Below are 14,137 nucleotides of genomic sequence, written 5' to 3'. Positions count from 1 at the left end.
GAAAATCCTTTTCTCTAGCTCAAGTTCACTCTTTTCCAATTGCTTATGGTTTCTGAAGTGAATCCCAATTTCAACAGGCAGTCTTTCCTGACCAAGTGAAAGTCAAGTTGTAAGTTCTCTCTGCTTTCAAGCTTTTAGAATGTGTAAGTTAGCTATTTCATTGCTTAACGTAGGGAGAAAAACACTCATAGAGATAGTGTAATAATATAGCTCATCAATAAATCATTTAAACCCATTCAATATTTGAATACTTGAGGCTACATCACCTTCTAACAACTATTTTAATGTTCTCTTGGCTGAACTCCCTACCTCAGGCCTCATCCCACTTTCCTAACCTTCTTCTCTACATCTTCACCGTGGCCCCAAAGCTTTACTTCAACACAGCATTTAGAGTTATCTTTCCAAAGCAAATATTTGATTATATTATTTAAATGCTTTAGAAAAATCAGTGGCTTTCACTGAACAATACCCATGCTCAATTTTAGTGTGGTTATATCATGTGCTTTGCTATCTGGCCCCAACTTATCTCTCCGGCCTCAGCTCCTCCACTTCCTACAATATCCTCTCACCACAAGACACAACAGACTGCTGCCCCATCGATGGGGGAATAGTACGCTGTTGCGCCTATGTGATAAGAAACTGGGGCTAGGGAGGTTAAATAACCTAAGTCATACAGCAAGTAGATGGCAGAGCCAGGATTCAGACTTGGATCTGACTCCAAGTCATGGGCTTAATCCAGTTAACACTACATTGTCTTCTGTTTTTTATATGTTTTGTGAATCTTGTTTTAACCATATGAAACATAATGAATTTTGAGCATATTAAACATTATGTATAATCAATGATGTCTTGCATCATAATTGGGTATAAATTATTCTGTGATAGCTGCAAAATTTATAGTTTTCATTAATGTCAGTAGTTTTCTTTCACCCCAGACACTTTAATAATAATAATAATAATAATAATAATAATAATAATAATAAGTTCCATTCATTTAGGGCTCACGATGTGCCATGCATTATGGTAAGCGTTTACATACATAATACTATTTAATGATCAAAGTACTCTTTGAGATAATTATTACTATTCCCATTTTGTGATGAGGAAACTGTGGCTACAAAAAGCTAAGCTAGTTTCGTAAAAGTAAACAGCTAGCAGTAGAGCTGGAATTGAACTCAAGGCTGTCTCATTTTACAGCCTGTGACCTTGATCACTACACCATACCATCTCCCTTTAAAGGTCATACACTGAACTCAATAACCTGGGTCCTACTGTCCATGCCCTATGCCAGAAATTCCTTGTTTTCTACATTGGTAGTCTTATCTTACAAGTCTTATCTTTCCATCTAAATAGCTGACAAGCTTCTTTTTGCTCCCATTCTCCTAGTTTTCTGGGCACTGAATAGTTTAAGATAGTAGACACTTTGATTATGAGCTGGGGTTTATTTTCCTGGTAGAAAATGACTCCAGAGGAAGGAAATGGCTTAAGTGGTTGGAGTGTGGAAGAAAAGACCTTCCAAGACTATACAATGCAAGGAAGATCTTTCTATTCCTCTCATTTTCCTCCACCAAGATTCCCAAATGCCTAGAATCTGGAAGTCCTTATGACTTTGTTTTCCTTCTTCTGTGCTCAGGCAGAGTGGGCTCTAGGTCTGCAGGCTGCAGCGATTTAAAATCAGTGATGCTTTTTTGAAGCCAGTGGCTCATGATTGTAGTCACCAATTCATTTATGTATATGCCAGACATTGTTCTAGATACAGGATATGTGGCAGTGAACAAAACAGAGAATCTGTCCTCATGCATCTTATAGCTTGCTGGGGGACAACAGACATTAACAAATAAATATATAGTGCCAGATAAGTGTTATGAAGAGAGAAAAAGCTGAGCAAAGTAATAGGAAACGATGAAGGATAATGGTGGGTGTAGGGCTGCTCTTTTAGTTAGGGTGGTCAGAGAAGAGCTTTCTGAGGTGGTATTCTTCGAGTAAAGACCTGAGAGAAGTGAAGTAACAAGTCATGAGCATATCTGAAGAAAGAACATTCTGGCAGAATAAACAGCCTTGAGGTGGAAATGTGCTTGTCATGTTTGAGAAAAATAAGGAAACCAATGTGGTGGAACAGACTGAATGAGAATGAGAGTGGTGGGAGATGTGGTTAAGACTAGTCAGGGACCGGGCGGCTGAGTGGCTCAGTTGGTTAAGAATGCGAATTCTGAGCAACAGGGTCACCGGTTCGATTCCCACATGGGTCAGTGAGCTGCGCCCTCCGTAACTAGATTGAAGACAGCAACTTGAGCTAAGCTGCAGCTGAGCTGCCGGTGGGCGGTCAGATGTCTCAGTTCGTTAGACTGCGTGCTCTTAATAACAAGGTTGATGGTTTGACTCCCACATGGGATCGTGGGCTGCACAGCACCCCCGCGCCTCCTCTGCAACTAGAGTGAAGACAACTACTTAGAGCTGATGGGTCCTGGAAAAACACACTGTTCCCCAATAAAGTTTGGGGGGGGGGTAGAAATAGCCAGGGACCAGTCAGAGCTTCGATTTTATTCTGAATATGGTGGGAAGTCATTTGAAGATTTTTAGCAAAAAGAGTGAAACGGTCAGATTTAAATTCTAGTAGTACCCATCTTGCTGCTGAATAAACAATACACTATAGCAGGGTGAGGGTGGAAGCAGAGAGACCAGACAGAGGACAATGGTAGATGATCTGAGATGTGTTCAGATTCAGGAAATGTTTTGAAGATAGAGCTGGTAAGAATTGCTAGGGACTAAATGTGGGGTGTTTGGTTTGAGCCACAAGGTTTTGGGTTTTGGGTTAGGCAGCTAATTAAGTGGAGGCACCATTTACCAAGATGAGGATTAGGCTTAGAAGGGGACATCAAGAGTTGTTTTGTGAGAGGAGGTTTGACTTCCAGGTGCTTGGGGGAACATAGGCTTCTAGCAGCTGCCACTGGTGTTAGTTAACCTTTTTATAGGGGCACCTCTCTGTGGAGGTGAAGGATCCAAAAAATAGAAGAAATAAAGTTCCTTTTGAGTTATCCTTCGGATGTTAAAGTGATAAAAAGTAGGACAGTTCCAGATGGACTCATGTCTTGTTAGGGAGACCACTTCATAGTCGGTGTAGAGGCCTGACCACCGCACTGTATTTCTGAAGCTGATGTTGAATAATACTGTATGTCAACTATAATTATATATACATATAGTCACGGGACGTGGAGTAGAGAGTGGGAATGGAGTCAATGGAATGGTAATAGATAAGCATGATATCGGGGGTGGGAGGGCAGTAGATGGGGGAGGGGGGTTGTTACTTTGTGAGGGGTGAAAAGGATAACTATTGCATTGTTCTGCACACCTGAAACTAACAATAAAATTTAAAAAAAAAGTAGGCCAGTAATCTGAGCTTGTCTTACACTCAGGGCAAGAAGTCTCTTTTCAAAACATTCCCTGATTGCTATTGTCTCCAAATTTCTGAATTTCAATCAAAGTAATTTATTTCACAATTAGACATGGGAAGCTTAAAATGCAAATAACTTGGGAGATGATTCACTGTTTATGAATTTTTATCAAAATATAACAAAGCAGATGAAGGTCCTGAGTGTTTGAAAGGGGGCAAAGGATGTCACTGGCAAGAGAAAGGATGTAGATAAAGAAAGCGAAGATTTCACAGTTTTGTCAGTGGCTGTCCTGTTTATCATTATTTCTAAGTGGGAAAATGGAAAAAGATGGGTTCATATCTTAAGGATTATCTTGGTTTATACCTAAGTGGAGAGTATCTGTCTAAATTCCTTCTCTCCCCTATCTTTTAGTTTTCTTTCTACTGTTTAACCCTTAGTGTCTTCCCAAAAGTGTTCTTCACCTGGAAGGTGTGTGGCATGACAGAAGCTTGTCGCCTCTTTTCTAGTGTGAGTTCAAACAGGTGACCTTGGAGACTGCTACTTCCCTGTGCAATTGCCTTTGGATGTTGCACCACCATTTCTCCAACAGTGTCCTAGGAGAGGGGTACCATATCTAACACAAGAAAGGCTTGAAGGCAGCATTTACATTATATGTTTTTTCTGATTATCAGAGTAATATATGTTTATTGCAAAAAAATTTAACAAAAAAGTTAAAAAAAATAACAAAAGACTAAAATTCCTACTAACTAGAGCAACTCCAACAGCATTTTGGCATATTGCCTTCCAGTGTTTTATTCATTTTGTTCTTTCATAATCGAACTCTGTAATGTACATGCAACTTCGCATTCTGATGTTTTCGCCTAACTTTATGGCATATGTATTTGCCCATATCATTGCATTTTTATGGCTATGTAATCATCTATAGTGTAGCCGTACCATGATTCACTCAAGGTCGTTTCTGATTTTTTACGATTACAAATAACACTGTGGCAAACAGCCTTGTGCATAAATCTTTGCCCTTCTTTTAGGTAATTTACTTTAAGAGAAATCAGTGAATTAAAGGGTAGGCAAGTTTTTAAAAGCTCCTGATATACATTGCTACACTCATTTCCAGAAAGGTTGTTGTCAAATTACATTTGGGGAAAAGGGAGAGAAAGACCTATTGGAACTACTAAATCTGTTAGAAAAATATTTGACAGCAATTCTTTTTTTTTTCTGTTAATAGTAATGTTTTGTGTTTTTTTTTTGAACATGCAGAAGAGAACCGGCTCTGTATTGTTATATGCTAATCATTATTTGCTGTTTCATAGTGGTAACATAGTGCTCACTCAATAGTTAATAAGTATTAGCCTATGGCAGCCAATACAAGTGTTACAGGGTATGGAGAATAGCAGATGCACTTGTGCAGTGAGATTCAGGAAACTTTTAATGGAGGTTGGATGCTCACTGGATATTGAAGGAATGGGGTGAGGAGGAGAGGAGAGGTCAGAGAAGGCATTCCTGGGAAGGGGATGGAGTGGGACCCAGGTGAGCGATGCCCCCAGAGGAGAGGCAGTTGTAGATGACAGTGCAGCAGCTCCCAGATGATCTGCCCTTCCTCACACAGAAATGATGCAGATCTGGTAGAACAGCAGCACAGAAGCAAACCTTTTGACAGCAGGGGTGATGTCAGTATCCTTTGGGTCAATCAGAGATTTCAGGGTAAATTTCTATAAGATGGTGGTCAGGAATAAAAACAGCTTCAGGTGGGCCAGGCCCTCTCCCACACAAATTCATTTTCCTGAAAAATAACAGAGGGTAGTTACTCCTTGAACACTGTGTTCTGAACTATCACAGAAAGAATATGCAGCAGTCATTTGATGAGTGACTGAATAGATGTATAGATGGAAGACAGGATGGCTGGATAGAGGGCCGGACACATTTGCTATCCATCTAATAACTAGCACCATTCATTCAAAAATATTTATTGCATATCAATTTTATGCCAATCACTTCATTAAGTATTCCCATATTATAACTGCTGTTTTGACTTTTTTAAGTTTCCTTTTTTTTTTCTAACCCACATTCTCAGTTGGTTAAAAGGGGGAATGACTGAGAGGAGGAGGTTCACATATCTCTGTATTTCCTTTCTATCTCTGGCAGAAAGTTTAGCTAAAGATATTTTCCCTCATGCAATTTCAAAACCAAATGTTACTCCCTCACTTTAAAACTTTAAATGGCTCTCTGTGTCTGTCCTATGTAATAACATCCAAATTACATGACCTGGTACTTTATATCCTTTTCACGTTCTGACATGCGATGCTTTTGCCTTCCACTCTTTTATGTGTGTAATATTTTTACTGTAGTAAAAATTATTTTCTTAGAATCTGTTTTTACGATTTAAGTGTGCAATTCAGTGGCATCAATTGCATTCACAATGTTGTCCATCCATCACCACTATCAATTAACAAAATTTTTTCATCACTCCAAAAAGAAATTCTGTAACCATAAGATTCCATTCCCCCACGTCCCTGATATCCAATAATCTACTTTCTAGCTCTATGAATTTCCATATTCTAGATAGTTCGTATATAATTGAAATCTTATAATATTTGTCCTTTTGTGTCTGGCTCCTTTCACTTAGCACAATGTTTTCAAGATTCATCCATGTTGTATGTGTCAGCATTTCATTCTTATTTTTATGGCTGAATAATACTCTGTCATTTGTATATACCACATTTTGTTTACACATTTATCTATTGAAGGAAAATAATGGGTTGTTTCCATCTTTGGGCTATTGTGAATAATGCTACAATGGACATTGGTGTATGTGTTTCAGTCCCTGTTTTTAAGTCTTTTGTGCATATACCTAGAAGAAGTGCAAGTGCTGGTTTAGGTAGTTACTAAGAATATTAATTTTGATTATACAGTGTCAGGTTTATTTACTTAATTCTGTATGATTTCATGCTGTTTAATGGAAAACACCATAATGATGGTGTTTTTCAAACTGTGGGTCCTAATCTATTAATAAGTTACAAAATCAATTTGTTTGCTATGATCAACATTTAAAAAAGAAAATATAATAGAATTGAATAGAAAACCAAGAATGCATTGCACCTAGTTAAGGGTATTATTTTGTGAATATTTTGTTTCAGTTACATTTGTGTACTGTAAAGTATATTTCCTATTGTGGGATGTGATCAGAAAAAAAATAAGTTTGAAGCCACTGGTGTAGTGGAAAGAGTAAGCTTTGGAATTAACCAGGACTCAGTTTGAATCTGGGCTCTGGGTGACTTTTGCCAGTTATCTAACTTCTCTAAGGCTCAATCCCCTCATCAAAAAGGAATATTAATAATATCTCCTGTTTTGTGTGTGCATATATGAAAAGATTAGAGACTAAGTAGAATGCCTAAAATACTGCCAATGTTTAACAAATACATGATTTCTTCCAAATATGCTTAAAAAGAATGCTCTTCCTGTAAAAACACTTCATTCAGTAAAAGGAAGACAATATGTTATTGATGACCAGATCTGCTAGGCATAGTCTATTTTAAAAACACATTGCTCAGTCTGTTTCTTCAATTTGGTATTGGAAGGAGACTTGAACACATAGTTCTTATTCTCACGTTGTACTTGGCACTTTATTACACTCCAGTCATATATTTTCTACTTCATACTTCAGCTAGTATTACAAACTTTCAAATCTCTTCTTGTGCTTAAAAGAGTGTTGGGCACATTACAGAGTGCTGCTTTATAGCATGCCTTTTGCAAAGTATCGCTTATATAAGGGGAAGCAGACGTAATCTTGATTCTACCAGTAATTCTCACTGTACTCCATGCTAAACAGGGCAGTTCTGCACTAAGTCATGTCTCTGGGTAGTACAAGTGGAAGGTGTGAATAGAGAAACCACTTTATCTGAGGACAGTCGAAAATTAGATTCTACTTCCCCCCACCCCCCACCCCCTCCTATTCCCGAATCCGGGCGGGGGCCTTGCTAAGCCCTGAGGACCAGGGCCCAGAAGCCTGCTGGGGTCCTGAGCTCCACAGGCTTGCCAGCACGCACGATCTCCCGCACTGAGAGCCCTTCTTCCCAGATGAATCCTCATAGTATCACAGACGCTCACAGTCTCGATCGATACTGGATGGCAGACGTGCTCCCACCCTCAAGCGTAGGCACAGGGCGGTGGATTTAGCCGCCCTGCTGCTCTGTCACAGCTTCTCATCATCTCAATTCGGGCAGAGGACATTAACCCGTTCCTTGACTGACACCCACCGGGCGGCCTCCCAGGCACCCGTGGCCCACCGCCCGGTTCTCTTGGCTCTGCTCCTGCAGGGCTAGGGCTTTTCCATCAGGCTCTCCCGCACGGGGCTGCAAGGTCACAGCCCGCAAGGAGCCTCTCAGCCTGGTTCTCGGAAGGACCCCGGAGGCTGCTGAGGTGGAAAGCGCTGAGCTTCCTCACACTCCGGCCCTTACCTTTTCGTGCGTCGTCGTGGGGTGTGCGGCAGCGGGAGGCATGGCCCGCAGCGCTTAAGCCCGCTTCTGGGGCCGCGGAGGCAGCGGCCGGGGGGGATGTGGGAGTGCTCCGCCGTCCGCCCTGTGGACCCTCGTGAGCTCAGCAAGGTGAAAACCCCGCCCCCGGCGCCCGCTCCCACTCCTGATTGGCTCTTCCAGCCAAAAGGCCGCCCAGCGGTCCCCTGGCCTGCGTCTCAGCTATAAAGCGGGTGGACGCATGACCGCGGTTGCGAAGCTCGGGTAGCTGCAGTGCCCGCCAGCTCTCAGCCCCCCGTCACGACCCCTTGCTCCTTACCCCCGAGCGCTCCCGACTCCACCATGCCAAGAGGCTTCCTGGTGAAGCGAACTAAACGGACGGGCGGCTCCTACCGAGTGCGCCTAGTCGAGCGGGTCTTCCCCGTGCCGGATCCCCAGGGGGTGCCGCCCTTCCCCAAGGAGACTTCCAGTGCCCCCCAGCCCAGTGCGGAGCAGGCAGCACTCCCTACCCCAGAGGAGCCCGGAAAGGGGCTGAAGGAGGTGGAGGCGGCCCGCGAACTGTTGGGGTCGCCTTGTCGGGCGGCTGGGGTGAGCCCGGGGGCGGACGGGCGGGAAGGCGCAGCGTGGAAGGTAGATGGCAGAGAGGGTCCCGGGCCCAGCCCCAGCCCGGCCAAGCCAGTGGGTGCGGAGCTGCGCCGGGCATTCCTGGAGCGCTGCCTCTGTTCTCCGGTCTCCGCTGAGTCCTTCCCCGGGGGCGCCGCCGCCGTGGCCGCTTTCTCCAGCTCGGTGGCACCGGCAGCCGCACCGACCTCGGGGGAGCAGTTCCTGCTGCCGCTCCGGGCACCGTTCCCAGAGCCCGCGCTCCATTCGGACCCCGCGCCCCTTTCGGCCACCCTGCAAGGCCTGAAGCGGTCTGCTGCCGGCGAACGCCGCGCCAAGGCGTCTCCGGGCTGCGTGTCTGGACCCGTGGCCGCGGGAGTCAAGAAGCCAAAGGCCATGAGGAAGTTGAGCTTCGCTGATGAAGTGACCACGTCCCCTGTTCTGGGCCTGAAGATCAAGGAGGAGGAGCCTGGAACCCCGTCCCGGGGCCTGGGGGGCAGCCGCACGCCCCTGGGGGAGTTCATCTGCCAGCTGTGCAAGGAGCAGTATGCGGACCCCTTCTCGCTGGCTCAGCATCGCTGCTCCCGCATCGTACGCGTTGAGTACCGCTGCCCCGAGTGCGACAAGGTCTTCAGCTGCCCGGCGAACCTCGCCTCCCATCGCCGCTGGCACAAGCCTCGTCCCACAGCTGCAAACATCGCCACAGTCTCCTCAACTGACGGGAAGCCTTCTTCGTCCTCCCTGGATTCCGGGACTGTTGCATCCTTCCTGGCGGAGGGGAAGGAGAACAGTCGGGCAGAGCGAACTGAGGATCAGCACCCGCAGGCCAGGGACAGCTCCGGGGCGGAGCAGCACCCGGACAGAGCCCCATCCCAGGGCCTCCAGGTGTTGTCCCACCTCGAGGCACCGCTGCCTCGGGTCCCCTACCCGGAGGGGCACCGGGTGCCTGGGCTGGGCAGTGCCAGTGGTGTCGGAGGACCCGAGATTTTCGTGTGCCCCTATTGCCACAAAAAGTTCCGTCGCCAAGCCTATCTGCGCAAGCACTTGGGCACTCACGAAGCAGGCTCAGCCCGCGCGCTTATCCCGGGCTTTGGCTCGGAACGCGGCGCCCCACTGGCCTTCGCTTGCCCGCTGTGCGGGGCGCACTTCCCGTCCGCCGATATCAGGGACAAGCACCGGCTGTGGCATGCTGTCCGCGAGGAGCTGCTCCTGCCGGCCTTAGCCGGGGCGACCCCCGAAGTGGCGAGCCCAGGCGGGGCACCGGACGGGAGTGCTCAGCAAATTTTCTCCTGCAAGCACTGCCCGTCCACTTTTTTTAGCTCCCCGGGGCTGACCCGGCACATCAATAAGTGCCACCCCTCAGAAGGTCGGCAGGTACTGCTGCTGCAGATGCCACTGCGGCCAGGCTGTTGAGGGCCGAGAGACCGGCAAGATTGCGAGGTTAGCCTGGGAGGAAACAGATCTTGGGAATTTGTGGGTCTTTTCTTCAACTTGCAAATTTACCCTATTTCCTTCTATATTTTCTCTCCTAAAAGTCCCAGTAGTCAGTGTTCCGCCAGAGGAGCGGACAGCGAAATGTCCCTCTCTAGAGCAGGTATGTATATGGTATAAACATTCGTGGTCAAAGACCATCAGCTTTAAATTCTTCTCACTTTCCCCAAGAAAATAGTATCCCCCGCCCCCAAACTCTGCAGACCCTAATGAATCCTCTATGACTTGTAATTCCTATGGAAAGTCGCAGTGAATGCGTGCGTCTCAATGTCTACAAAGGATTCCAGCTACCCAAAGTGGTAGTCATTAATGCTTTTTCTTTTCTTGCCATCGCAGGCACCTATGTAGTTTCTGTCTCAATGGGGTCAGATACCTTGCATTGTATATTCTGTGAATTAAGTTATGTGATTGGTGCCAAACTTGGAGGTGGGGAGCGTGTGTGTGGGGGCAGTTAAGACCTGTGTCTATAGGCAGGAAATTTAATAGGTTTGCGCTTTGGGGAGATATGGGGAATCTCCCTGTAAAACTTCCCTTTTCTCAGCAAGTCCATTAAGTTAGTGTTTGGAGGTGGTGGGTGCTGCTTTACAGGAAAGAGTTGAGGACTCCCCCCCCCCCAAAGATTCTCACCTTTAGCTATTTTGTGTGTAGTAATCAGGAAAAGCTACTTTTCCAAAAACAGCTTTTTGGAAATATAGAACTCAATTCCTGAAGTTTGACTGTTTTAGTAGGGTTTCATCCAAATTGTTTAATGCTTCTGTTGTAAATCCCATACTATGTGTTATGTATGAAACTATGTTCAGCTTAAGGAAGAGGTTAATACCTGTAATCCACTATGGAACTGAATGGCAATTCATTCAATATTTAGTATTTTCTTTTCAGCAACCTATTTCAGTATTTTTTGTAAACTACATTCAGTGTACATTCTGTACCCATGCCCTAACAGTCAGAGTTTGGGACACGGGCTGAGTATTGCGTGACAGATATAGCCCATATTTGTAAGATGCTTACCACCAAATAAATGTACATAGATGGTGCTTTGTTGTGTTTGTCTTAAGAACCCCATTGTACACAGCCTATTTTTCAAAGCCACATTTCTTATCTCCCCAAAGCCAGTATCCTACTTTAGACTCTTAGTGACCCATTTAGTCAGAATACAGACAGGAGAAATTATATTTTGAAAATGAATGTAATGGTGTGGAAATGCAATGGGAAAATTTCCTTTGAAGTATGGCTGCACAGACTGAGCTCCAAAAGGCAAAAATAATGCACTATGCTTTAAAGACCCTTTGCCATCCAAAAATGTCAACAGAAAATATATTTAAAATACTTTTTTTTTTTTACAAAAAGCTAGTGACGTGTTATCCAAAGATGAAAAAAATCATGTTAATTGTGTAATTATCTCAAATTGGTGTTTTCACTCCATTTTATCACCAATTCATTAGCTGGTCATTAAAAAAATGAAAGCACTATAGAAATGTGTAAGTAGTTACTTTGATTTTTTTTCCTCTTTGTAATTCCTTACCTTGGTTGTGGGAAATTGTTTATATTGTTTAATCTTGTTCCCAGGGCCATTTATCTTCGATATAAGCTTTCATAGGAATTTTATTTTCTACAGTTTCATCAGAAGTTTTTATTTTCTTAAAAATAAAAACTTCAGTGCACAGGTTTTAGAAACTGCCTGTAAAAAGTGTTGTTCCTGAATATATATATTCTAAAACAAAGTGAAGTTTAAGAAATCAAAGAATCATGAAGCTGAGATATATTGATGCTTTAGCCAAGTGCATTGAGTGAAGTTTCTGGCCAGCCCTTAGGAAGGTGTAAAATTTCATGTGTTTTTAATGAGTGTGGTGAGATTTCAGAAATAATTTGGGGTGTATCCTGAGAATTCAAATTCATGTTTCACGATTAAGATAACCTAGGTCTATGCTTTACATCTCTCCATTAATCATATAACCCTGCTTATTATTATAAGTCTGAAAATACATAAAAGACAAATATAAAAGATAAAACACTCATGGACATTAAGTGATAATATTTTTATTGTATTATTAAATACCATATATATATTTTCACTATTACAAATTTGTAGATACTACATGAATGATGATACATAATTTATATTTTATAGTTTGCCAATATGATGTATTTACACATGCAGTTAGTACCGATGTCATGCTACATTTCCTTAGGAGATTCCCGTTCAAAACAAAATATGAGCAAAACATGAGCAGCTTATCTACCGTAGGAAAATATGTCTGGAGGGTGGAATGTACACCAACCTGCACCTGCAAGTTCAGTATTAACAGTGTTAGATTTTATTTAGACTCCTGGGTCATGTTCCCTTTTCTTTTTAAATACACTTAATTTAAGCAACACATTTGTATCAGAAAAGATTTTCCTTCTTTTCTTTCTTTCTCCCTCTCAAGTCTGCCCTTTTGGTATTTAAGAAAGAACAGATACACCAGGATCTAGCAGCCAATAATAATGGGTCACAATCTTAAAAAAAAAGAAAAAAAAAGGCATGTAACAGTGATACCTTTAAAAAGCAAAACATTAGAAAAATATTTGGAAGCTAAACATAAATCAAAGTGCAGCACAGTGATTTTTCTGGTTATTAGATATGTCATGGCATCATCTGTACAGTCAAGAAATGAGGCATTGCTTTGGGCAGAAAAAGTTAATGCTAAAATTATTTCAGGTAGAATTTGGGATGCTAAAATACCATTTATTTTAAGTGTTTTATTTTCATAACATAAATAATCCATACACATCCTGTGCATTTTAACAGATTTGCAACTGTTGTTATAACTTTACAAATGCTTAAATTTAAAAATTTACATTTGTAAAAAAAAGTTATATTTTACTGAGCCCATAAAGTTGCAATGGGGTACGATAAATAAAATAATGAGACTATCCAATTATATTTTGGCTCAAAGTTGATCATGAAATTAAAACTACTTAGACATAATTATCTAGAAAGGTAAAAAGGGTGTAGGAATAAAACTCTATTCCCCCCACCCAAAACAAGGCAGCTTGGAGTGTGGGGGGAAAAAAACCCAACTGAATAAACAACCCAAATCAAAAATGCTAAAGTACAAATTATTTAAATCCAGTGTTTTTAAAAAGCAATGTTCAGGAAGGAACGTGCATGTTATGGCAAACACGAGGGCCTGAAAGGGTTAACAACATGGTCATGCAAGGCAGCCACTGCTGATCACTGCCCGGCTGCTTTCTCCTTAGGATTTATTGGCTGAGCCAGAGGACCGACGCAGCTTCATGGACATCCGGCTTTTGCTAGTTCGAGGAGACATTGGAGAGGCCAGGTCAGCCCCGTCTACCTGCGTTGCTGTGGGAATTTCACTGGGTAGAATCTCTGGGTAGGAGCCTGTGGGAAAAAGCAAGAGCATTAGCACAGGTCACCCAGCCTCTCCTTCCATAAGAAACCACCTTTTGCTACTCATATGGATCCCAACCCTTAATGAGGTCTTTTGAGAGGAAAGAGCAAGCCCCAAACTTGCTTGTTACAACTGTCTATAATGTTTTAGATTTTATTTAAAACCCAGTGACCTGGTGGCCATGTCATTGTATTAGCAAGGAAGCGCCAATCATTATCTCCAGAGCCAGAACTAACCAGAGAGCTCCCCAGAAAAAGCAATGGGAAGCAAAATCGTTGGGCCAGAAAGGACAAGGATACAAAGCATCATTCACATGCAGGGAAGGGCTTAAGAAGCAGGTAAGGACTAATCCCTATCTCTAGGGTACAGGGTATAACCAGGAAAAGGGCCTTCACAGCTCAAACTTGAAAATAAAAGAACCAATTGGTTCCAAAAAGGAATTCAGCACTATGAGACCATTATACATGCTAGGTATTTAAATATGCTTTTACGAAGGGGGCAAGTAAATTCCCGGGGAAGGGAAGAGAACAAGAATTCTCATGTGAAAGTCAGTAAAAAAAGACAAACTGCCCCTCAAAATATCTCAATTTAGGAGATAGGCAATGCTTTTGTTTTCCTTAACTTAAACTTTGGCAGTTACATTATCCAGTCCTAGCAAGTAGGCAGCCAGTAGAATTAGAAGAAGTGAAACAAGTTCTAATTAGAAAATTCTGTGTCATTTATGAAGTAGTTCTTCACCTCTGTACTTTATTTCCATGATTTATGATTCTCTAGTATACAGTAACTCTAC

General features: G+C 43.0%; 2 protein-coding genes across 19 annotated transcripts in view; one reads left to right on the top strand and one right to left on the bottom strand.

Annotated features, from left to right (window-relative positions):
* The first annotated feature begins 8,050 nt into the window (after positions 1-8,050).
* INSM2 (INSM transcriptional repressor 2) lies at positions 8,051-9,874 on the top strand. The gene has a single exon (XM_019644679.1). It carries the CDS (start codon positions 8,204-8,206, stop codon positions 9,872-9,874), a length of 1,671 nt encoding a protein of 556 aa, XP_019500224.1. The 5' UTR covers positions 8,051-8,203.
* Positions 9,875-11,967: 2,093 nt separating this feature from the next.
* The window catches only part of RALGAPA1 (Ral GTPase activating protein catalytic subunit alpha 1), a 233,500-nt gene continuing 231,330 nt past the window's right edge, over positions 11,968-14,137 (bottom strand). For 8 of the 18 annotated variants that reach the window (XM_019644697.1, XM_019644698.1, XM_019644699.1 and 5 more), the window contains one exon: positions 11,974-13,337. In XM_019644697.1, coding sequence (XP_019500242.1) covers positions 13,189-13,337 — 149 coding nt within the window. In that variant the 3' untranslated portion in view covers positions 11,974-13,188. Of the gene's footprint in view, positions 13,338-14,137 lie in introns of all 18 variants that reach the window. The other 10 variants (XM_019644706.1, XM_019644714.1, XM_019644710.1 and 7 more) reach the window with 4 other exon arrangements.

This window comes from Hipposideros armiger, unplaced genomic scaffold (assembly GCF_001890085.2).
Source record: "Hipposideros armiger isolate ML-2016 unplaced genomic scaffold, ASM189008v1 scaffold_90, whole genome shotgun sequence".
Classification (NCBI taxonomy): domain Eukaryota; kingdom Metazoa; phylum Chordata; class Mammalia; order Chiroptera; family Hipposideridae; genus Hipposideros; species Hipposideros armiger.
Note: the sequence above shows the minus strand (reverse complement) of the source record. Positions and strands in the feature narration are given on the sequence as shown.

Excerpts from the sequence above, each read along its gene's own strand:
- INSM2 (XM_019644679.1), top strand. The coding sequence starts at position 8,204 with ATGCCAAGAGGCTTCCTGGTGAAGCGAACTAAACGGACGGGCGGCTCC.